Source organism: Vombatus ursinus, unplaced genomic scaffold (genome assembly GCF_900497805.2).
Source record: "Vombatus ursinus unplaced genomic scaffold, bare-nosed wombat genome assembly UNPS02014779.1, whole genome shotgun sequence".
In the NCBI taxonomy this organism is placed as follows: Eukaryota; Metazoa; Chordata; class Mammalia; order Diprotodontia; family Vombatidae; genus Vombatus; species Vombatus ursinus.
In genome coordinates, this window is record NW_020954557.1 from 60,330,697 (window position 1) to 60,355,948 (window position 25,252).

The 25,252-nt window shown below is 34.3% G+C and overlaps 1 protein-coding gene across 9 annotated transcripts in view; it reads right to left on the bottom strand.

Annotated features, from left to right (window-relative positions):
- PKP4 (plakophilin 4) overlaps positions 1-25,252 on the bottom strand; it is a 235,078-nt gene that overhangs the window by 142,868 nt on the left and 66,958 nt on the right. For 7 of the 9 annotated variants that reach the window (XM_027865898.1, XM_027865893.1, XM_027865894.1 and 4 more), the window contains exon 2: positions 12,506-12,639. In XM_027865898.1, the coding sequence (XP_027721699.1) occupies positions 12,506-12,634 (129 nt within the window). In that variant the 5' untranslated portion in view covers positions 12,635-12,639. Of the gene's footprint in view, positions 1-12,505; positions 12,640-25,252 lie in introns of those variants that run through there. The other 2 variants (XM_027865900.1, XM_027865895.1) reach the window with 2 other exon arrangements.

The following is a 25,252-nucleotide window of genomic DNA, read 5'->3' on the forward strand; positions in this document are numbered from 1 at the left end:
GTTTAAAATGTAAACCCTCATACAATTTGGATACAAAATCATTTGTGTAAAGAAACATGAGTGAAGAACTACATTCGGTTTTTCAAGTTGTTACAAGAATGATGATCATTATTTTTAGAAGTTCATCAAAAAGAAGCGTCTTTGAAAGGTTACATGCAATTTAACATGCTTAATGTTTTCCAATTTCAAAACTCTCTACCGCGCAAATGAAATATAAACATGTAAAGATCTACGTATTAATCATTGGATAGATCAAGAAAATTATCTTTTTATTTTTTTAAAAACCTAGACAGCTTTAAATATGAATGGATAAGAAATCCATTTAATATGGAAAAATATATACTTGGTCTTACTCCATCTAAGCAGACAGAGTTATTAAACAGCCTTATCTTGTGATAGTGCATTGAAATAAGTGCTCAAACCTTAAATTTTTATTATGTTTTGATTTTGGGTGTGTGACTTTGGGTGACTAAATACAGTGATAGGAAATTTCATAGGTTCATTGCTTTAGAACTGGAAGAAACCTCAGAGGCCACCTAGTTCAGTTCTCTCATTTCTAGATGTAGACGCAAACTCTTAGGAAGGTTAAGTGACTTGATTAATTTGACATAGTTGTAGTCACCAAAGGTGGGATTTGAACCCAGAGGTCCTCCTACTCCAAAACTGGTTTATTTTCCACCATGTCATACCACTTCAATTACAGTTTTCTGTTGTAGCTATTATAAAGAAAAAAATACTGATCTCAACTTATATTTGAAAAAGAATTATAAATAGCAATATTACATATTCTCACAAACTATGCCACAAAGTAAGCCAACCTATTTTATTAATATTACTGTTTTATTATAATTTTAAAGTTATAAAAATTATGAGATATCAATAAATACCAGTGTTATTTAATTTTGTTGTGGATCTAAGATCTGTTCATGTGTTGTTTAAAAAATTATTAATAAATTCTTAAATTAAGCTGAATCAAATACAAACTAAGATTATTTGTATATAATATTTTAAAGAAAAGTGCAGGGAACATCAGTAAGTTTTCTATAAAAACAAATAAGAAAGGGTGCCCATCATTATATAAAGACTGGGAACCACTGCCTTAAAAGCAGGGTCATGTCATATTTCCTATAGACCTGAGCATAGTGCTTTGTAAATAATTTATCTTCAGTTAATAAATGAGGAGTGAATGAAGGGGAAAAAAAAGAGAAAAAGTAAGCTTGGAATCCTGTACTGAAATGCCTTAAAAGGCCGAAGATTAACCTATCCATTATACTTTTTAATGTGTGTTTGTAGGCAGTATTCTTATATATGAAAGGCTCAAATACTGATCTACTAAAAATTACCTGTAGCATTAATACACTTTGAAAAATAGCACACAGCAATGCAAACAGCAAATTACCTCCAAGATCAACCATGCATAACAATGCAACAGTCAAAAGTTATCTGTGAAATAGGCAGAGTTTGAGACATGTTACAAAAACTTTGTAATATAGTGCAAAGTCCTGACTACTCACAAGACTATATGCAAATTGGCAGATCTGCACATGGGCAGATCTTTATATTTATAGCTGGTTAACCAGTTAATCTATTAACTTAATTGAACATGCCAGTTCAGGTAGCTTAACTATTGGATTCCTGCACTCCTCAGCCACAAGGGGGACCCTTCATCAGTTTGTGGAGGACTTGGTAAACCCTAAGATTCTATGAGTTATCTCTAAAGCGGAAAAAAAAAAATCTCCAAATTCTGGATTTATACAAGTAACAGTTGGTGTATATGAAACAGAACATCACTTGGAGCATACCTCATTTCAAATGTTCCAACTACTATTAATAAAGGTTTTTACATTTTATGAGAAAGTAAGTCTCCTTTTACGGGAGACAAAAAAAACAACAACTTGTTTTCATTTTAACTGTGCAACTAGCTGCATTACCTGTGGGCAGTTTGCTTCCCCTTTCTGGGCCTCAGTTTCCTTCTGTGTAAAATGGAGAGACTGGGTTAAATGGTCTGTAATATCTCATGTGTGTCTAAAAATCTATTAATCCATGAACTAAAACCATATTTTGCCTATTTTGAACACAATGATGACATCAATTGAGCAATTACAATTTAAAACAGGATAGTTTGAAAAAAAAAGGACACAACTTTGACCTCATTTTAAATACCTGAAACCTATATATTAAATTTAATCTTCAGCAACAACTACATTTGTCTTGGCTATGCTAGTTGCTTGGTTTTTTTTAATGTGAAGTACATAAGCTTTCTTTCTCTTCCATGGTTTATCCAGTTGAGGTGTGGCAATCAGAAATATTTTATTGTAAACAAACTTAGTGACTGAACAAAAGAGATGTTGCAGAGGCAGGTGCACAGCAGTTAGCTAAGCTGTTTCAGTTTCAGAAGAATAAAGTAAATAATTATACTGGAATCTCTTCCACTCTGGGCATTTTGCCACACAGGAAGGGAGTATAATTCACTAGTTAAAATACCTGAACACAAAGTTAAATACTAAAAGATTTCATTTAGATTCTAATTTCCTAATTTTATGTCTCTTAAAAGTTCAGATTTTCTAATCCTTTATTTAACTGTGGAATATTCAAATTTCAGAAATTTATAATTATTTCCTGAAGGCTCAATTTTAATATTTTGTAAAAGTCAGAAAATGTTCAAATAAAGGATATCTGCATTCTTCCTTAACACTAAGTAATGAAACTTTCACACATTAAAATGCCAGAAAATATATAACTTGGGATAGTCTCTGTATTATCAAAAATAAACAAAGCTACGTAAATATACCAGTTTTTTGGCTGACCAACTCATGTACTCTGAGCTAATGACCTTCAGTCTTTGTTAACTCTGGCTTTTGAGCTTAAGCCACATGTCTGTCAAGAATACTGCATTCTAGCCGGTGTTCTGCCACAAACTAAATTCTAACCTTTTATGCCACAAGTTTCTCATTTGTTAGATCATTTCTAACATCCTTTTCATCTCGAAGATTCTACAAACTGTGCTAATAAAATGTATGTTTTATCATTCATATTACTCATGGCTTAGTCATACAAATTTGCATAGGCAAATATGGGAAAAACTCCACTCCTTGCAAAAACCAATATACTAACTTACCTGTTAGCTTTTATTTTCTAGTTTAACCCAAGTCTATTCAGCTTTAAAAAACAAACAAACAAACAAACTAACACAAGATCTATATTATTTCCCTATTCTCCATTCTTTTGGTTACTTCTAAATTTTGGATTCTACTGTCTCAATAGAAGACTATGACCAGGTTTCTAATATAGGAAACTCCCTGAATAATCCTAGTTATTCACCATAAAGTTAAGTTACTTTAAAAAAAGCTTACAAATTTCAAGCAACCAGCTTAAAAAAACCAACTATTTTCTTTCTATGTGTGACAGTAAAGGTATGGTTTGTTCTATGGGATAAAGATCAAGGTATTAATATTTTTACTTTTTTGTGATACCAAATTATTAGTAATTATATATTCCTCTTTAAAATTAAATGAAAGCATCAACTAAACAGCAACTAAATAAATTTACAGTAAAATAAATAAACCTACAAATTTATTTCCTGGTATAATTTTGGGCCTGATTATACTAGAAGTTTCTACTTTCTTTAAGTTCAGTCTCTGTAAATGAAAGTAATAGATCACAGTTCTCTTTTTAGCTCTATGCTTCTACTTACAAGTAGTAAAATAAAGTAGATAAGTATGTACTGATTTTCACAGGTATAAGTATTTTGGAGCTATATTTTTCATATAAGGTCCAAGAAACTTGTTCTATTTTTTTTGGGGGGGGGGTGAGGCAATCAGGGTTAAGTGACTTGCCCAGGGTCACACACCTAGTTAAGGGTCAAGTGTCTGAGGCTGGACTTGAACTCCTGACTCCAAGGCTGCAGCTCTATCTATTGCGCCACCTAGCTGCCCTGAAACTTACTCTTTAGATCCAAAAATGACTAATGATAGAACACAAGGAAAGGCTTTTGTCTAAATCAAAGGTTTTTAATTTATTTTGTGTCATGAACCCAGATCCTAGGTACATGACGGTCTGGTGAAGTCTATGGACTCCTCAAAATATTTTAAATGTAGTAAACAAAATACATAGAATTACAAAAGAAACTAATTCTACTGAAATACAATTATAAAAAAAAATTTTAAGTTCAGAACACCAGTCTGAATAATTAGAAATAAAATAAATTTAGACTATAGAGGTTTTAATATACAGGCTATTAACATTTTTGTGCTATTTAATTATAAAACTCAAGATTATAATATGAATAATATTGTGAAAGGAAATATTTAATCTACTCATTATTTAGGTCATTTACTTCTACTTGTAAGATCATAAAAAACAGCAGTTTCAAGAGATACATTTACTCTACTACAGAGAGAGCAGGTAGCTTAGCTCCATGAGGGTCATATGGAAGAAGCATTTGTCTATTTAGAGTTAGTCTAGTTTCCTAAGTTGAATGATCATACTGCACAGTTTTGGATCAATTCCTTGATATACAACTTCAGAATGTATTTAAGAATATGGTCTACAATATTCTCACATTCCTCAAAAAAGAAGTAAAACTTCAGACATACTCTTTTGGGGTATAAGTGATATGGAAATTCAAAGGTATTAAATCTAGCAAGATCACAAAAATATCTATTCTTGTCTTAGCTATGATTTATAATAGGAATCATATTTGGTATTTACTATCAAAAATACATTTAGAACACAATTGCTAAAAAAACAAATGCAAGAAATCAATTAATATCATCCTTAGGTGATCCATACAAGAAACATTAAAGGCATTTGACTTTTATTCTCTATATAAGATATAAAAATTTTAAGGGGTCCAGGTTTTTTAAGCCTCATGCTGCTATTGCTTTGTTGACATGATTGTGAGCTGTATTTCTACTTTGGGAATTCTGACAAGTTTGCCGGGTTGCACGTCACCCCAAAAGCAATAGTACATAAGGTAATAAGTAGCCTTGTGTGCATGCATGTATGTATCCACTGGCCATGTGCTCCACTGAAATCTATGCAATGGTGTCTAAGATATCTAAAGGAAGTCCCCCAGTCTGAAGTTAGGTGGCCTGAAGAGGAAAACTGACAGAAATAGATGAACAAGTATTATCCAAATGAGAGAATGCATATAGGTTGCTATCTGCACCTCTAAAAGAAGTACCAACATTAATTAGATCATATTTCTATCAAAGTAATAAAATGATACATTTTGCAGATAGCACCACCCTTAAAACACTATGAATTAACTTATATTGACTTCTAAGTGACAGAAGAGACTTTTCAGAAAGGATAACAAAGCCTTGGCTATTCTATAGCTCTGTGAAAATGAAGTAAGACTCTCCTTTACTAAACCCCTTTCCCCTGCAATTAAGCATGCTCAGACCTCACCTATCCATAGTGTCTAGCCCCACATGCAATAGCAGTCCCTTAAAGCTATTATTTTCCCTTTCTTCTCTCTCACTTCCAAATTTCCAGAAAAAAGTGATCTGTACTTGGCTTTCACTCCCCTTTCATTGACTTCTACCTGAACCCATTGCAACGTGAATGTTCAGTCACAATAAAGTTCTCTTCAGGTAAAGTCAAGTCAATGTTTACTAAGCTCCTTAAATTCAAGAACCTTTCCTGCTTAGAAATCCACTCAAATCAGTATTTTGGCAGTTATAAAATAGCCATTCCCAAGATTATTCTTCAGAATTTCAGCCTTAGACTCAGCATCTTTCTTGCCTCCTCAAACTCCCTAAACTTCCATTTCCTACCCTCCTTAATAGCCATGACCAAAGGCGTGCTGGTAAATATTTAACAAGTGGCTGTCCGGAAGGAAAAAAAAAAACACAAACCCACAAAATATGTACAACACACTTTTAAGTTTAATCTGCATTATTAACATTTTCTCCATCACTTTCTTAATTCCAGAAATCAATAAAACAATAAACCAAGCTATGATTTGTAGAATGTGCCAGTTTTTAAGGTATAAATGCTCACATTGCAAATTCCTCACAAGCTGCTTTGAGCTATCTCTAGATACTGAATTCTTTACTCTTGCTTTTAAGCTAGGTCGACCTATTCTTTCATTCCATCTTAATTACACATAAGGATGGGCCCTCACTAGATCTTTCCATTACCTAAAACTGATGACTTCCCTAATTATAAACTGATATTCCCCTGACCATAACTTCCTAGCATTACATTTCCTTATGTTTGACCCCTATGATCTCTCTTCCAGTTTGGGAATATAAAAAGAAATTCCAGGGGCTTACTCAACTTTTCAGGTTTTGGAGAATCCACATTCCTCACCTACACATCATGGTACCTTACCCTCCATTTACTAAGTCACTTGCAAATATACCTTTCTGTTTTGTTTTGGTAGGGCACAGAACAGGATATAGTCCTGGAAGATATAAAGCAGGCTGTACAGCAGTCTCTCCTCTTGGACCTTTACGTCCCTGCAAGGCCTAAGTTTCTGGAGGTTTCTGTCCATAAAAACCAGACTGAGTGGAGCCTTTGGTTACTGAAAAGATCACACAAAGTCATAAGATCACTCTTCAGACTTGTGAATTTTGAGATGGGGATAAAAAAAATGGGGCTTTCTAACAAGATAAGCAGGGTACAGAAGGAAATGGTACATTCAGAGTCATGCTCACCTGGGTCCCTCCAGTGTTAATTCCCTTCATGAACAACTTGTGACTACGGCAAACAGTGAGGTCTTCAGCCCAGGCCCTGAAACTCTGTCTGCTCTATTAATGCAATGGTCTCTTATCTATAAGGGCCTGGCTCACTTTTTTCACTTCTTCCTCTCTCAGGGCTCTCTCATGCCAGCATTGCAGCCTGCAGCTCAGTCCATCGGGAGGATTTATCAAGACCCCATGCCCTGGGATATCCTCTATTACCAGATTAGTGGTAATTGAAGTCCAAGCGCATATGCAATTTTCAAAAGTAGTCCACATTGATTTCTGAATGGTGAACACGGGTTTGGTCACATGTTCTGGGGGTTGGAAAACACAGGATTAGATAATCAGAGGATTTTTTTCCACTAAGGTCAGGATGAATGAAGCCACTTTGTTGACGTCTCCCACTGTATACAGTTTTGTTTGTGAGTTATGTCAGCATCCATCATATGCTCTTTGTTGAACTAAACAACCAAGTTGGAGCAGTTATAAAAATGGCAGAGGAGGCTCACTCTCAAGCTGGATTACAGGAGCTGTGATGCTCCACTGTGCTGGGAATGATCTCCATAACTCTCGCCAAACAGAGATCCTTATGACCCAAGTGGCATTTAACCTCTTCCCAACTGGCAAACTGGTATTTTTATTCCATTTGAGGGCAAGAAGTTTGCCCCTGACAATTAACAGTTGCAAAATCAGGTCTCTGACTTTCCAGATATCATGTCTATGAGCAATCAATGACACCTTTCTGCAAAGCGTTAGGGCTCCCACTAGCAGCATTTCCTTGGATTCAATCTTCAGGAAGACTTATCCATTAAGAATGGATTGTTTTTGAATATAGTTCCGGCTGACCTTCGCCAGCTCTTCTTTACTCCTTCACCAGTCCCCTGGCCCTCCAGATCTATATTCCCTAGGAGGATTCTGTACACTTTGAGAAAACAGCTCTAGGTCCCCTTAATTGGCAGGCTTCCTTTACTCTGGGATGGTTTCTGCAGTTCCTTTCCAGAAAGAGCTTTGGGGGAACAAGTATTGTTGAGAGGTGCTGTCCCTTCTAATAGCATAGGGGAGGTAAAAGTGTATATTCACCTTAAAGAAAGGGAATCCCATAGATGACTATGTAATTAATCCTTAGCCTCTGAGTGATGTGAGAAGAGTCCTTAACCCTCCCCTATGGATCATAGTGGCAGGCTCTCTACAGAGATCTCTAAAGGGTCAAAAATTTGGTTTCATCTTCTTGATGAGGTTTAAAGGTTTTGGCAGATGATACAGGGAATACTAAGGAAGAACATTATTGTCAAATGAGATGATCATTGTAAAGTGATTTAGCTAAAGTGATTTAGTCTGGCACATAGTAAGTGCTATATAAATGTTGTTGTTATTATTATTTCATATTCTGGGACAGGTAACAAATAAGAGACTGATGACCACTTAGCTACTTTACTACATATGATCCCGACCCAAAAAGGAGAATCTTTGACTGGGTCAAAGATGTGTTGTGCTGTGGACCTGATGACCTGATGCTGCTCTTGTTCACTGTGATGTGGGATTAGGTTCTTCTGAAGGAGGAAGGCAAAGGCTAGGATTTTTTATAATCAAATTAATTTCAATTAATAAAAAAAATTTATCTTCCTTCCCCTTGTTCTATCCCCCCTCCACCACTGGAAAAAAAGGAGAAAAAATAAATCCCTGTAACAAATATACAAAGGCAAGATAAATTCTTACTTTCACTATGTCAAAAAAAGTAAGTCTCATTCTTCACCCTGAGTCCACCTCTGTATTATTCATCATCAGTCTTTTGGAGTTGTCAAAAACTAAAATTTGTGATCTTCATTCTCTTCTACATTTTAGTCACTCCTTTGCGGATCATTTAAAATTTTTTGTTGTCTCTTTTGTTATCTTTTTAGCTTTTCTTTTCTTTCTCTTCTGTGCTGTCTATGACAAGTTCATTGTAACCATGACACTAGGACTATCTAACAAAAAGCCTCAAGTCATTTTTAAAAGGTTTTTAGGACCTTACCAGAAAGAGATCAGATATGATAGGATTATCATTTGCCATTTCAATTCCCTACCATATATGTTAGGATAGTTCGTTCCCTAAAAGGTAAAGAAGCTATTTCCAAGACTTGATTGGCACAGGGGCTAGGAGCTCAAACATCTTCATCAATATAGCTTCCTGGTCACCTAAAGTCATAAAATACCCACTCCAACTCCATGGTGTTGGGAACCTTCAGACTGATGGAGGATGTCTCAAGACCATGCAAGTCATCACACTCTGACTTTTTTTTGTTTTGGGGCTTTTTTTTTTTTTTTTTTTGCTAGGCAATGGGGTTAAGTGACTTGCCTAAAGTCACACAGCTAGTAAGTGTCAAATGTCTGAGGCCACATTTGAACTCAGGTCCTCCTGACTCCAGGGCCAGTGCTCTATCCACTGAGACACCTACCTGCCCACACATCCTGTCTTGTTGAATAAATGAGTTTCTTCTGAATAGAGGTCAATAGAGGTCATGTTTGCTTGAGTTAAGTGCTTCAGTATCCTTGTTGAGTATCTTTTCTTTTCCAACTAAACATCTTTGTGTTAGCTGTTTAATGACCAATGAGTGTCTCATTTCATTCTAATACCAGACCTAAACTAAAAGGGATTTGACCTGAGCCAGGTCTGCCTACAACATGTCTATTCATGAGTTGGCTAATGAAGCTAGAGAAAATCTCGTAACCATATTGATTAAGTGCACTACAAATTCATGTCATCAAACCTCATCTTGGCCCTCTCTATAATAAGGCAGTCTTTTATTCCTTCCTAATTGATTTCCTAGGTCCCTCTCCATAGAATCCCTTCTAAGCCTCATCCTTCTCTCTTCCCATCTCTCAGAAAAGAACCTTACTTCACTGAAAAAACAGGCCATTCTACACGAGTGCTTTCTTCTCCCTTTTTTTTACTTTCCTGAAAATTGGTATTGGTACCTACCCTAGTACATTCCACATGCCCAAATTGCCCTCAACCCATTTAAAACAAAACAAAACAAAAATCTACCTTAACCAGATCCTCTCCTTTAGCAATCACCTTATTGCTTCTTACTTTCTCAGTCAAGCTCCATGAAATATTTATCTACACTGATGTCTCTACTTCCCCTCTCCTCACCCCTTTGTAATCTGGCTTCTTACCTCATCGCTCAATTGACATTGTTCTCTTCAAATTTACTGAGCTGCCAAATATCTCTGTCTTTTCTGAGTCTGATTCTTTTTTAACCTATCGGTTGCATTTGACATTGTTGACCCACCTCTCTTCCCAGATCCTCTTATCTCTGGATTTTTATGACGCTTATTTTCTCCTGGTGCTTCTCCTTTGTGATTGATCCTTCTCAACATCCATATCATGCCCCCTTAACTACCTTAGCACTCTAACACACTCTTTCTTTCTCCCCCTCCAAGCTTCAGTCCTGCATTAACAATTGTCTCTTAGACATTTAGTATCTTTCCCTTTAAATTCTCCCCTCTTCAAAACTGTCATATTACTGCTGAAGCTACCATGAGGCTCTCAGGTTTGTAATCTCATAATTATCCTGAACTTCTCACTCTCCTTCATTCTAGATATCCAGTCACTTACCAAATCTTCCCATTTCTTCTTCAACGACATCTATTGTCTACCCTGGTCCAGCCTCATTGGACATTCTTCCTTCTCCCGCCCTATGAAATCTAGGCAAACTATCCTTCCTGCAGATCCTTACATGACATATCATCTTCAGTCTTTGCAATGAACTCCTTCTTGACCTCTACCTCAGAGTCTCCTTCTGCTTTTACAATGAAGCTCAGCACCAACTTCTGCATGAAACCTTTCTGGACTTCCCCAACCACAAGTACCCTCTACTCCCAAATTATCTGTATTTATTAACTTTACATTCAGGCAGTATATATTTTCATATGCACTTATTTCTTCCTCCACTAGAGTGTAAGCTCACTGCAAATAGAGATTATTTCATTCCCTTACTTATATCCTCAGCAATTAGCATAGGGCTTAGCATATAGCAGACAATAAATACTTGCTGACTTACAATTGCCTCTGTTATTACCATGGTCTCTTAAATAATCTTGCTTTTTAGTTTTGCAATCCATCCTCCACAAAGCATCTACAAATAGTCATCCTAATGTACTATTCTGATTATGACACTTATTTATTCAAAAGCTCTAAATGGATCCTTAGAACCTTCCAAAAATATAAATTCTAGAATTTTAACTTTAAGGTCTTTTTAAGGCTCAAAAGTACCTTTCTAGGCTCAACTCAGACCTTACATGGGAGCCAAACCAGTCTATTTTTTAATTCCCCCTCCTGCCTGGAATGCATTCGCTACAACTCTCCCTACAATTTGTGCTTGCTTAACTCTCTCCTTTAAAACCCCAATCACCTATCAACTCCTTGATGATGCTACTTTAAGAAAAACTGTTCTTCCCCTTGTTAAAGCTCACTTTTCCTGAGCTTCTCCTCAGGATTTATACCACTACCTTTTGTGTCATGGTTATTTGTATAGTTAATTTCCCCTCCTCCAAATTATTCTATAAAATGCTTAAGAGTAAGGGCCTTTATATCAAGACGTAGTAAGTACAAATTATATATATTAAATACCTCTGCATTGGTAGTAATTTGTAACTATTTGCTGAATTTAATAAAATGTACCTGCAATTTTCTCATATCTTCCCCAAACCTTAACCCTCAGAATAGTGTAGTCTCTAATTTTAGAGTAAGGAAAGAAGATAGTCTAACTTGAAACAAAAAAGATGATAAATTTTGAATCATTTAAATTCAAAACAGAAGACTACAATATCATCAGATCTGAGATGGAGCAGTAGAACAATCACTGAAGCCATAGCCTTAGTTTAACATGCAGTAAAATAATTAGCCAAAAATTATCAAATTTTTCCACTCTCATCTGTTCAACTCTAGATATTAGTTTGCTAAGAAAAACACACAAGATATACAATTATAAGGATCTACATCAGTCAAGACAGAAAAAAAGCCAGCAGTTCATTAAAAATTTCTCGCATTTGCTTTAAAGTTTAGGGATATAATTTCCAGTAGATTTGCCTGTGAAATATTCATTAGGGTCCCCTAAGATTTTTGTACTCTGAACAAGCATAGGAGAACTTAAAACTTACACTTTCTTAACTCTGCTTCAGAATATCAAGGTATTAAATTTGGAAAATTCAATTTTCCAATCAAAACACACAGTATCTTACCGAGCAAAGTGCTTTCGCATAAGAAAAACTTCATTAACTCTTCCAAAGTTAACATAAAACATGACATTAAAGCAAACTCGCACAGGTTTTACAAATTATAAAACATCAGCTCACAGAATGAATATGCTTTGATTCACACAAACACAACAAATACAGCCTTTGTCTACAAGTGACTGAGACAGCCCTGGATATCTAGGCAATGTAAAAAAAAAAAATCTTTAAAGGTCTTATAGTCACAAAGTTGCCAGAGCACTGATATGAAAACCAGCATTTCAGTTCTGCTTTACAAATATTTTAGTGCATGCAAACAATATGCAATGCATAGCAAACAAAGACACCAATTACCATATATATGTGTTTTCTTACTTGCAGATGCATAAGTATCCTGCATGGTCAAATTCTGACTTGAACCTTGAGGAGGTCTACATTTCAGTCATCCCAATGTATTCAGGGATGTAAATACCTTACAATCAGAAAATGTGAATGGGTCAAGGTAAAAAATTTAAAGCACATCCAGAGATCAATTTTCTTTAGTAAGTTAAAAGTTAATCTTATTTTTAAAAATTTAATTAATGAGGATGTTAAAATACCTGCTCCTTCACAGAGGCAAGAATAGTAGTGGCTGTGGTTTCTGGTTCCATGCCTGGGTCTGTGGAGGCTTCCTGGCTGGTTTGTTGCAGCCCCTCCTCCACCAAGGGGGTCTGCTCAGGAGCTGGCATTCCTCCTGCAACCAAGTAGTCAAAGGGTTAACACTTTCAGCCACTAGTGCTGAAACAGCACTTGAATTCAGAGAGGAAGGATTGTTTCTCAAACTTTTTATTGGCTCACAGATATTTAACATAAAAAAAAGGGCAAACAAAAAAATTTCTCAAAACAAAAACTCTATTTTACCCTCTTAATCAAAAAATACTCACTTATTTAATATTTATAAACAATTTCATACTAAAGGGAAAGATAAATAGTATTCTTAATTGCTTTAAAAAGGCAAGTGGGGAATATTATAATACTGTATGGTATAAGATGGATAATAAAAAGGAAGAAATTTTTATCAATAAAATTTAAGGCAGTATATGATTACAAATTTGCTAAAGCTCTCATTTTTTAAACTCAAGGTCAACAATGTCTAACAAGTAAATTATATATATTTAAAAGACAAGTTAACATATTACTCTGTGCCACCAACCAAATATAAGGCTTACAGCATAACCAAAGTTCAAAGCATATGGTTGGGGTGATGCAATGAGATGGGAGATGAGAAAGCAGAATTAAATAAAAATACTTTATCATTAAATGTGATTTATCATTTATCATTATCATTAAATGTTCACTAAGGGACATTTAAGACTTTGCTGCTAGAAAACAAAGAACAAAAATAAGAAAAAGGAGTTAGAATTGTCGTCGGTACAATATTTGATTTCTTTTGGACAACCGTGATTTGATATACAAAGAAATGTAGGAAGTACTATTAGAATATACTTGATACTAATGACTCTAGTCTTTTAAAGTTAAAGCAGGATTACTGTAAGGTGACACACTAAGGGATAAAAATGCTAATCTTGACATATCACAGCTAGGTAAAAACTGACCTGACATGTGTGGAGAAGAGAAAAACTTCTTAGTCTTTCCTAATGTATCATAAACTGAATATAAGACCACAAAATGGTATCATGAAAAGATCCCAAGGTAACTCTGGCAATTATTGTATATTGGCATATTCCAGGATATTACCAGGTATTGATGAAATCTCCACTGACATATTTTAGCTTGTTTGCTTTCCAAGAAGATATTAGTACTCAGAGGGTATCAAAAGAATGGCAAAACAAAGAAAGAAAAACAGAGTCTGCTGAAATTTTTGAGAACTTTTGATGATGAATTAAATGAAAGAGGAAAAGAGTCTGGTGGCATGAAAATATGAGCTTAAAACTTCAGTAGAGAACTTGGTTTGATATAAAGGAGTTAGTCATTGAAAAGTGGTTAAACTCTGGAATAAGCCAAACAGAGAGCAGAGACTGTCTTACATGTTTCTGTAACAAGCAACAGTTAGCAAGTTCAAGTCTAACTGAGTTTAGTAAGTCTTTCTACTTTACTGTGCTGCCTCTCAGCCTCTTATTGTTAAATACATTTATTCGCTGCTGAAGTTTTCTAAAAGTACAGTAATACCTCAAAAATTCAGCACTGGAAATTATGCTTCTTTCTATATGGTTCTAAGCACCATTATTCTTTAAAAATATCACTGAATCAACTATGTCTTGTTAATTCAATGTCTAATTGTCATAAATGAATGTTCAATTAAAAGAAAAAGCTCACAAAAAAGTTAACTGTAACTTCAATGTATTGAATATAAAAGAGAGGGAAAGTGGTTTACAGATAAATTTTATTTGTACTTTGATAAAGAAAAGGGGTCTAAAACAACAGGAAATGCTATATACAAAGTGAGAAATAAAAGAGCTTGTAAGATGGGTAAAAGACCTATAAAGAGAAACTGTCAAGTGGAAAAAATAACAATACATATCTTAACTGGAGATTGACAGAGAGAACAGAATTACTACATAAAAATGAAACAAGCCAACAATTTTTAAAAATGTAAATGCCTAAATTATTAGAAAGTAAAGCAAGAAGAATTGTTGAGATTGAATTTTGAAAATCTTCACAAAAGGAATCTGAAAAGGGGTGGGAAGGAAGCTGCACTAATACAATAATTACATTAATTTTTGAGGATAAACAAGGAATTAAGGGATAAACATAACCTGTTACTTAAAGTGTAGAAGCCACAGAATTAGGAGGTTAAGAAAAATATAGTCTTTTATTACAAAAATAGTCTTTTTGTTACAATAACTTCCTTAATATCTCAAAAACATCAATTAAAAACCAACTGTGTCCTTAAACCTGTGCTAAGTGACTCTGGTACAGGGTTAGGGAAGGAATGTCAATTAAGTACAATACAAATATAAGATAAGTACATTATCCACAAAGAGCTTTATCATCTCAATGAGGAGACTAAACATTTATAATAACTTCAGAACAAGACATCAGATATACTCAACCTAATGCCATTTAATCAGTTCTAAGAAAAGACAATGTTAATAAGGTTATAAATGAGTGACCAAGACAAAGACATCATAAATTGCATATAAGTATCACCAAAAGTAAAAACAAAAACTTTACAACATACACAGTAAAACAAAACAAATTTTCACATTGTCCATGTCCAAAACTTTATGTCTCATTATATATCTTAAATCCATCACTCCTCTCTGTCTGAATATCGATTAGCACAGACCATAATTAGCACTGGAATCTGATCAGAGTTCTCAAATCTTTCAAATTTATCTTTACAATGTTGTTATTATTTAAGCCATTCTACTGCACTACATCAATTCATGTAAGTCACCCAGGCTTTTCTGAATCCATCTCTTCAATCATTTCTTATAGTTCAATAGCATTACATTATATCCATATACTATAATATTTTCAAGAATTCCCTAACTGAAGAGAATTTCTTAAGTTTGCAGTTACTTATCGTCACAAAAAGGGCCAATACAAATTTTTTTTGGGTATATCTGAATCGCTTTCTTGGGAATTAATCGAGGTGGGGTTGGTGATGGGGAAAAGGGCATACATAGTTTAGTAACTTTGGGGGCAGAGTTTCAAATTGCTTTGCAGAATGGCTGAAAAAAATCATAGTACATCAGTGTGCTTGTTTTCCCATAGCCTGTCCAACAATTGTCATCTACCTCTTGCAATCTTTGCCAGTCTGATGGGGTTGAGGTGGAACCTCAGAGTTATTTTTAATTTGCATTTCTCTAATATTAGTGATTTGGAACATTTTTTTAAAAATTTGGTTAAGGATAGCTTCGGATTTTTTCTTTCGAGAGCTCCTTATTTATATCTTTTGATTATGTCCTTATTGGGAATGACTTAGTCTTATTCATTTGAATCACTTCCTTACATATCTTAGAAATGAGAAATGCACTGAAAAGATTTTCCCCCCTTTACCCATCTCCTTTCTAACTTTATTTGTATTGGTCTTGTTTGTATAAAATCTTTCAGATTTTATGTAATCAAAATTATCTATTTCTAATGTGTTTATTATATGACTTTTACATTTATGTCAGGGGTTAACTATTTTTGTCATCACCTTTTACGACAGTCTAGTGAAACATACAGACTTCTTTCTCAGAAGTTTTTTTGAAAGCATAAAATAAATATATAAGATTATAAAAGAAACTAATATATTAAAAGTCATCAATTATTAAAAAAATCAAATCCAGGGACCTCAAGTATTAAGTCACATGTCCATTTAGAGCCAATCTTCGTATATCAAGTGAAGTGTTGATCTAAACCTAATTTCTGCCAGGCTGCTTTTCAATTTTCTAACTTTATCCCACTATTAGAGTCTTTGGTTTTATATTAGGCTACTAGATTCAATCCCATCTACGTAATCTATTCTACTAATTGATTTCTAATTTTAATGAGCATTATATCATTTTGATGATTATTGCTTTATAGTACAATTTGAGATCTGGTATTGCTAGGCCTCTTCCCTGTTTTTTCCCCCTTTTGGGTTTCCTGTGAGATTTTTGGACCATTAGTTCCTCCAGATGAATTTTATTATTTTTTTTAGTTATATAAAATCATACTTCGGTAATTTGATCAGTATTGTACTGAAAAAGTAAATTTACGTAGTCATCATTTGTATTATATTAGTTCAGCCCATGTATGAGCAATTAATATTTTTCCAATTATTTAGATTTATTTCTATAAAATGTTTTGTAGCTATATTCATATATTTCACATTAAAATTTTCAGTTAAGAGATAATTAATAATTTTAGAGAGGGCAGATTCAGTTGAAGGATTAAGTCAGTGGGCAGATTGTAGAGGGTTTAGAAATGAGAGCAGGGGAAGTAGAGTCACTAATTGTAGATGACATTCTCTTTTTCTGTCTTAAGTGTCCTATGACCATTAATAACTTTCTGGTTCGCTTTTTTTTTTTTGCTAATTCTTTCAGCCTTATTTCTTGATATTAGACTTCTTTTTTTTCATTAGGGCCAGAGTGTGCTCACTTCTGGAGGGAATGGGTAGGCCACATTTGGACATGTTGTGTCCCTTTGGCTCCTGCTGCTTTCTTGGGTTGTTGAGTGTTGTTATTCTGGGACCTCAGGAATGATGTGGTCTGTAAGATTCAGGAATTGCTTATTTTTTTAATCATTTCTACTTTTATTGTTACTTTGGCTGAGATCTTGCACATAACACCTCCTTTTAAAAAATTTGTCTAAAGCATAACAAATTTTTCTCAAGACTCTCATTTTAATGCTATGTGAATGTTCAAGTGCGTTTCTGGTATACTAGACCCTGCTGGGGTCGGCCTTCTAATCGGCCTAGTAATTCTACTATCCTCTTTCGTATATTGAGTTCATCTTATTTATGTTTAATAATTGTATAACGGGTGTTCAAAAGTTTTAGTGCAGTTTTAAGCTACTAAAGCTTAAAGATACACTAAGATTTTTAGGATACCTTGTATTTTCATCCATTAATGTTGATTTGTATGTTTTCCTTTCTTTACCCTCTGAAGAGAAAGAATAATGGTGGAAAAAGAAGTAACATTATCAGTACCAATGACTTATAATTGAAGTCATCTGTTTCTACTCCACTGCCTTTTATTTCTCTTAAAAGCTGCTAGCATTTATATAGTTTTAAGGTTTGCAAACTGCTTTATATGTATTATCTCATTCAATCCTCAAAATAACCCGGGGAGATAGGTGCTATGATAATCTCCAATTTACAGATGAAGAAACTGAGACAGGCAGAGTTTAAGTAATGTGTCCAGGATCATATAGCTAATAAAAATCTGAGGCAGGATTTTAATTCAGGTCTTCCTGACTCCAGGCTCAGCACTCTAACCACTCTGCCATCTAGATACCATAGACTGGTTGTTATTTTTTCTTTAGTTGAAGTTTGTTTTCTTTGTAACTATATCCTCTCCTTTTAAAATAGGTTCTATGCTTACTCCATCTTCATCTGCTAATCTGTAGAGTTTGATGTACTGCTGAACCAAACTCTGAATGTGTGTGTGCAGATGTGTATGTGTACATATATAAAGGTGTGAATACATACATTCAATACTCTGTCTAGTTCAGAAACAAGGAGTGCTCCTATGATGTTTGTTTCCTTTTTCTACCACTTTAGTATATTCTTCTTGTGGATCCCTAATACAGGAAATAATAAATTCCTTATTTCCTCACTTCTTTCAATCAATCAATAAAAATTTTATTAAGCAACTACTTTGTACCTGGCATTATTCTAAGTTTTGGGAATACAAAGAGGCAAAAGACAGTCCTTGGACTCAGGGAGCTTACAATCTAACAGGGGAAGACAACATGCAAACAAATAGAGAGTAAGCTATTTACAGGACAAAAAGTAAGACATTTAAAAAGGGAAGGCACTGGAATTAAGTGGGATTAGGAAAGGCTTCTATGAAAAGGAAGTGTAGTTGGGACTTAAAGTAAGCTGGGAGGTCAGTAGGCAGTGTTGAGAAGGGAGAAAATTCCAGGCATGGGGGACAGCTAGGAAAAAATGCCCAAGTTGAAAGACGGGAGGTGTCTTGTTATGGTAACAGGCAGGAGGTCAGTATCACTGGATTGAAGACTATGAGAGTGGAAGAATAGGGTGGAGGAAGACTCGAAAAGTAGAAGAACCTAGGTTATAACAGGCTTTGAGTGCCAAACAGATCATTTTGTATTTGATCCTGGAAAGAACTCTCAGAGGGACAACAATCCTGTGAGGTAGACACTATTGTTATCTGTATTTTACAGTTGAGGAAACCAAGTCAAAAACTGAACATAAAGCCCAAACCCAGCAATATCAATCCCTGTTTGTGTTATTTAATTGCCAGTGTGGTCCTTAAAATCATTAGATTTAAATCTTTAGAAATATTAGTTTCTTCTCCCTTTATTAGAATAAGCACTTCATCTTTTAGTTACTTTAAGCTGCTGAAATGTAATTATATTTTTAGATTTCTCTTGACTCCTGTTTCTATTTCAAGTTTTTACTCAGCTCTGACCTTTTCATCAGGAATTCTTGAAAAATCTTTATTTTATTAAAGGCCCATTTTCTCCTCATCCCCGCCCCCAGCCTCTAATAGGACAGTATTCAGCTCTGACCTGTGGTAGAACATCCCGAGCTCGTATTGGTCTGATCAGTCACAGTCAGACACACAGAAACTTGACTCTAACATAGCGATGTCATTTTGGTCCTCTTCGAGAATGAAGGACAACAACCAACCAACCAACCAGCAGGTTAAACTACTTCTGGTTGTAAGCATTTTTCTTTTGTCTTTTGGAACAATGAATTTCAAGACTGTCTTTCCTTTAGAAAAGTTCTTTCTTTGACCTAGAAACTCTGGAATTTGACTATGACAATCCTATGACTATCCTAGGTGTTTTCAGTTTTGGGCTTCTTTTAGGACATGACTGATGGATTCTTTCTATTTTACTTTTGTTCTCTGATTCTAATTAATCTGGGAAGTCTTCTTTTATGATTTTTAAAAATATGGTATCCAAGTTTATCAATGCGTCTAATGATGCTTAGATGATCTCTCCACATTGTTTTTCAGTTTACCTGTTTTTGACAGAAAATATTTTATATCTTCTTCACTCTTTCTGTATTCTTTCCTTTTTTTTTTCCAATCTTTTGATTTTCTTCTAATTTTTTTTGTCTGTAGGAGTCACTGTGTTCCTATTGGATAAGATTTCATTGAGAGTCTACTAGATAAGATTTTCTCTCTTCTAAGTTATTTTCTTTCTAATTTTTCTTTTTCTCCATATTTCATATTATAATTCTAACTCCATTCTTCACCTCTTGCCTTGTTTCTTCCAATCATTCTTGCAATGTTTGTGGCCCAGGTATGTCTCCTCTTCGGCTCTCTTTGTGTCTGGTGAAGTTACTTTTTATGTCAGAGATTATCCTCTTGGGTTTCTCCTAGGCCACAGTACTTTTCTCACTGTACTTGGCATTTTGTTTCTCATATCTTCCAAAGGGTGGCTCCCTTTTCAGTCTATTAACAGACCTCAAGTTATTACGGCTTGTGCTGGTTACCCTGATTTGAACTCTCTCCCAGATGTTGCTGGGTTTGGATATCAGTTTCCTCAACTGTAAAATACAGATAATAATAGTGCCTACCTCATAGCACTGTTGAGAGAATCAAATGAGGTAGTATGTGTAAAGCACTTTGTAAATGTTAGCTATTATATATATATATATAATAGACACATTTATCATATAATTATATGTATGAATATATTAAATACGTATAAATAATGTCTATAGTAATAATAGCTAACATTTGCAAAGTACTTTATATATATTACACATAACTATATAATGGATGTGTACGTATACAACGGAGGGAGAGAGGGAAGGAGAAAAGGACGATGACAATGAGAGTGTGTTCATAGTATAGTGGCTAGAGAGGTAGCCTAGGACTCAGGAAAACCTGGTTTCAAGGCCTGCTGCTGACACATGCTAGTTGTGTGATCCTGGAGCCGTAACTTAATCAAGAAGCACTGACCATTTACCAGGCACTATGAGCATGGGCATATACTGACCAAAGAGAAAACAGTTCCATGCCTCAAAGAGTTTACCATTTAGCTAGGGGAGAAAACATGCATATATAAATGAGTAAGAAATACATACGAAGTGATTTACATGGGGGAGAGGGGAAGGAGCATTAGGCAAAGATCATACAGAAAATAGCCCTTGCTTAGAGACTTAGATTTCTAAGAGACAGACATGAGAAGAGAGTTCATTCCAGGCATAAGGACAGTCATCAAGGTATCTCTCAGTGCCTCCAGATACCTCTTTAAAATCATAAGCGGTAAAGGTACTGATCTATATTGATAGAGGAAGCTCCTCACCAAGAGCTATATACACATATAAAATCACAAGCTTGGTCCCACCAAATTGGTTCCACTTTATACACACCCACATATATGTATGATGGAAGAACCCACAACAAAAATAATTTTAGATATTTAGTTTCCAGACTGAGTTCTTTCTACGTACCTCATACACAGCTGTCATTTTCGGTAAGCAACTCAAAAGCAATCACTTTTAAGCTCTGTCCCTTATCCCGTACATAAACTGGAAAAGATTTCTGGATATTTTCCCCTATATCATTTTTGTTCACCCACTTTACATGACACCTCCTACTGTCTACCTGTATTCACATAGATCAGTTGGAATTCAGTGCCTCCTTCTCTTTGTCTTTCAAAATGCTTTTCTTCCTTCAAGGCTCAGCTCAGCTACAATCTCAACCACGAAGCATGATCTCTCACCCCTACCCCACTCCACCTTCCACTCTCTTCTTCTGGCTCAAATTTTCCTAGAGCACTTTATCTGTATCTTTCCTTTGCCTTTACCAACACTATCTTACATGAGAACTATCTGTGTACATTTCACATCTCACAGTTGACTTAAAAGCTCCATGTCATTTTCTAGTCTTTCATCACTAGAATTCTTTGGGCATAATTTTGAAAGCAAGTATTTGCAAATGATAAAAAAGAGAGGATAAATATTAGGAAAAAAAGATAGTAGGGATGATACTATGACCAAAGGTATAAAAATGTCAATAATTACCAGTTCAAATGCCTACTTTGTCATCTCTATAAATTATTTATGAGAATGATACGCACATACAGAGGATATGTGGATTAAAATTTGAGAATGGAACAGGCAGCCTCTCATGAATGATATTCAACACCAAACTACATCTTCATATGCAAGTGTAGATAGTATAGAAGCTTACTATAATTATTGCTTGTTCATTATGAAAAATTATTTGACTTGGTAAACCAAAAAGGCTCACTTTCATACATATCTCCCATGTATGTTAAGGAAAAATTATGATATATGAATTTAATTATACAATAAGTAATGTAGAAAAAATTTCAGAGAAATGGGAAAACCTATATGAATTGATACAGAGGTGAGCAAAATGAGAACAATTTATGCAGAACAAGAAACACATTTTTAACATGTCCAATGTGGATATTTGTTTTGTTTGATTATATATGAGTATATGAAACAAAAATTCTGTATTTCTTTCTCTTTTTTTTCAGTGAGTGTGGGGAGGTGGGAGGCAGAAAAAAACTTGACACCTAAAAAAAATAATTCTAAAAAAATCTTACAGTAGTTTTTGATAGATAAAACCAAAGAAAAAACTTTGTTCAACAACTTGAGTATAATTAATGTCAAGTGAATATTAACATGGAAACACATACATCAATGTATAAGAATTTATGGTCTATCACATGCCAAGCATTCTAGTCTGCTAGGTACTAAAGTGGTACATCACTGTCCTAGAAAATAGCCAGCATAAAGTCAAAATCAAAGAGAGATTCCCTACAGATAATAAAGTCCTCCAGACAGATGCTGTTGCTTTGCAAATGAGATAGTATAAATTTTATCAAACGGTGTAATACTACAGAGCCTCTTCAGTGAAATCCATGAGTACTGAAAAGAGAACCTAACAATTCACATAGAAAAAAATGAAATGGATGGGGGTAGAGGAGAAGGACAGATAGCACCTATGTGCCAGGCACCTGGCTAAGGACTTACTGTTCCAACTATAAGATGAAGATGGATAAGTCAATCAGTTCCATCAGTCTACATCTCAGACTGCCATAACAGGTAACCAATGAATTGGGCTCAAATTTTATAAGAAGAATTCCTATGTATACATTTATTACTTAACATGTCCATGGAAGATATCTTGTTGAAGGTGTGCCTTTTAGTTTGCATTTTGGTTCACCAAGACTATTAATTATTATTTTATTTAGTTTCTCTTCAGTTGTGTGACCCTGTGTTAAGTTACTTAACCCTAATTGCCACCCCCCCAAAAAAATTTAGTTTCTTTTTACTGTTAAGTCTCTCAATAAGAATTAAGGGATGATCCATGCCTGAAAGTTTTCCTACATTTATTATACTCAAAAAATTTCTGGATTCTATTTTGGAAACTATTCAACATTTGCAGTAATGCAAAAGCTGTTCCTCAATGAAAGATTTCACTTTTCTTTTGGCCAGGCAGTGGGGTTAAGTGACTTGTCCAGGGTCACACAGCTACTAAGTGTTACGCATCTGAGGCCAGATTTGAACTCAGGTCCTCCTGAATCCAGGGCCAGTGCTCTATCCCCTACACCACCTAGCTGCCCCTAAGATTTCACTTTTATAACACTAATATACTTCTAGTGATACTAAATGCCTTTGCATCGCTGAATATGAGACCAAAAGATTTAAATTTCAGGTGACTCTAAGGATAATGGAAAGATTTGTGTTACACAAAAGGAGGCTACAGCACATTGCCAATCAGTAATAACTTTAGTATAAGAAATAGTATAAACAGTATCCAGAAAAGAATGGGTCAACTTGCAAAATGATGGGGAGGGATAGGAAATGGGCAATCCAAGTAGTGCAGTTGGACAGAGAGAAATTTTAAACACTTAGGGGAAAGTTTTTTATATAATGAGTAGATCCTCTATGAGAGATTTATAGGACAACAAAGATAAAAATCTCATCACCCAGGATAAGAAGACAAAGATGGTTTGCAATCTTTACCAGTGAAGAAAATACCCATATCACTGAGATTACAAATCCACCAAGGCATTGACATATCCTTAGTACTTAGCACACAGTTAAGGAATTAAATTGAAGACTTTATAAATTCATTTGTACATGCAGCAAGATCTCTCATATGGTGATTGATGAATTTAATTTTGAAACTAAAAACATAGGAAGTAATGCTTGAATGTTAGAAGAAAATATTAAAAAGTGCTAAATGACAGGTGAGTAGCAGAAAAATAGAAGAAAATATCAAAATATTAAAGAATAAATGTGATTAAAAATTAGTCTAAGAGGTGATGGAAGATAAATGAAAACAAATAAAATCTTGTACGACCTATAATAAAAATGTATCACTATACAGCAAAGATGAAATTGTTTTATTTTTCATAAAGCTGGAACCATTACAGAGAATGAAAGAAGTAGAATACTAGGAAATTAGAATGTGCCTGAAAAGCTAAAAAAAAAAAAAAAAAAAAAAAAAGCTTGAGAACCATATGGAATCTATTCTAACACTTAAGAAGTAGCAAATACAACTCAAAGTTACATTTTAAAATCTGCTAGAAATAGAAGCATTACCAAAATTAGTTTAGGACACACACCAATCTCAGAATTTGGCATAGGAAAAGCCAAAAAAAAGTATGGTTTCTTGAAATACTGTTGACAAGAATTTATTCGAAAAGATACAAATTTAAATGAATAATAATGATTCTGAATATGAAACTTATTTACACACATAGTATATCTAAAGTTTTGGTGCAGTTTTAAGCTACTAAAGCTTAAACCTGAACCAAGACTTTTTGAGACCCTTTTAATTAGTTATTTTTTAAATCAAAACAACAATCACAACAAAGTTTTATTTGGCACGGCCAACAAATGGCCATGATCCTAATTAATAACTGATTCTAATTAATCAGAATATTTAACGAATAAGCGCTAGAGATAGTCAAAAAGTGTATACATTCACTTCTATTGATTGACCTATTTTTTTAATCAGTGCCAAATAATTTTTTTAGTAATTTCTTTGATCTCTTTTAAGTTAATAAGCTTTGTCATTATAGTTACATATGGAAGGAAAGGAACTATAATAGCATAGTGTTTGATAAATTCAAAGAACTCAGTTACTGTAGTAAGAACTCACTATTTGAAAAAAGTGAAAAATGGGAAAACATTTTGGCAGAAACTGGGTATTTCATATCTCATACCATATAAGAAGATAAACTCAAAATGGAAACATGGCTTATAGACAAAAGGTGACATGCTATGCAAATCAAAGGAGCACTGAACAAATGACTTTTTAGATCAATACATTAGGGAAGAGTTTATTACAGTGATGGACAGGATCATGAAAGATAAAATGAATAATTCTGATTATGTAAAAAAAAACTTTCAACAACAAAACCAATAAAGAGAAAGTTAGAAGGGAAGGAAATAGATAACCAGGTAAAAAAAATTTTTTTTTGCAGCATCTTTAAGTTTATCAAATAAAGGTCTTATTTTCAAGATATATGAGAAAATAATTCAATTATATAAGACTATAGATAAATAGTAAAAAGCCATGACAATAGATAAACAGTAAAAAGATACCAACAGGTGGTTCTCAAAGTAAGAAATCTAAGCTATCAATAATTTAAATTTTTACATACTCCAAAACACTAATAATTAACAATCAATAAACATATATCAAGTACCTACTCTATGCCAGGTAATGTGCTAAGCAGTA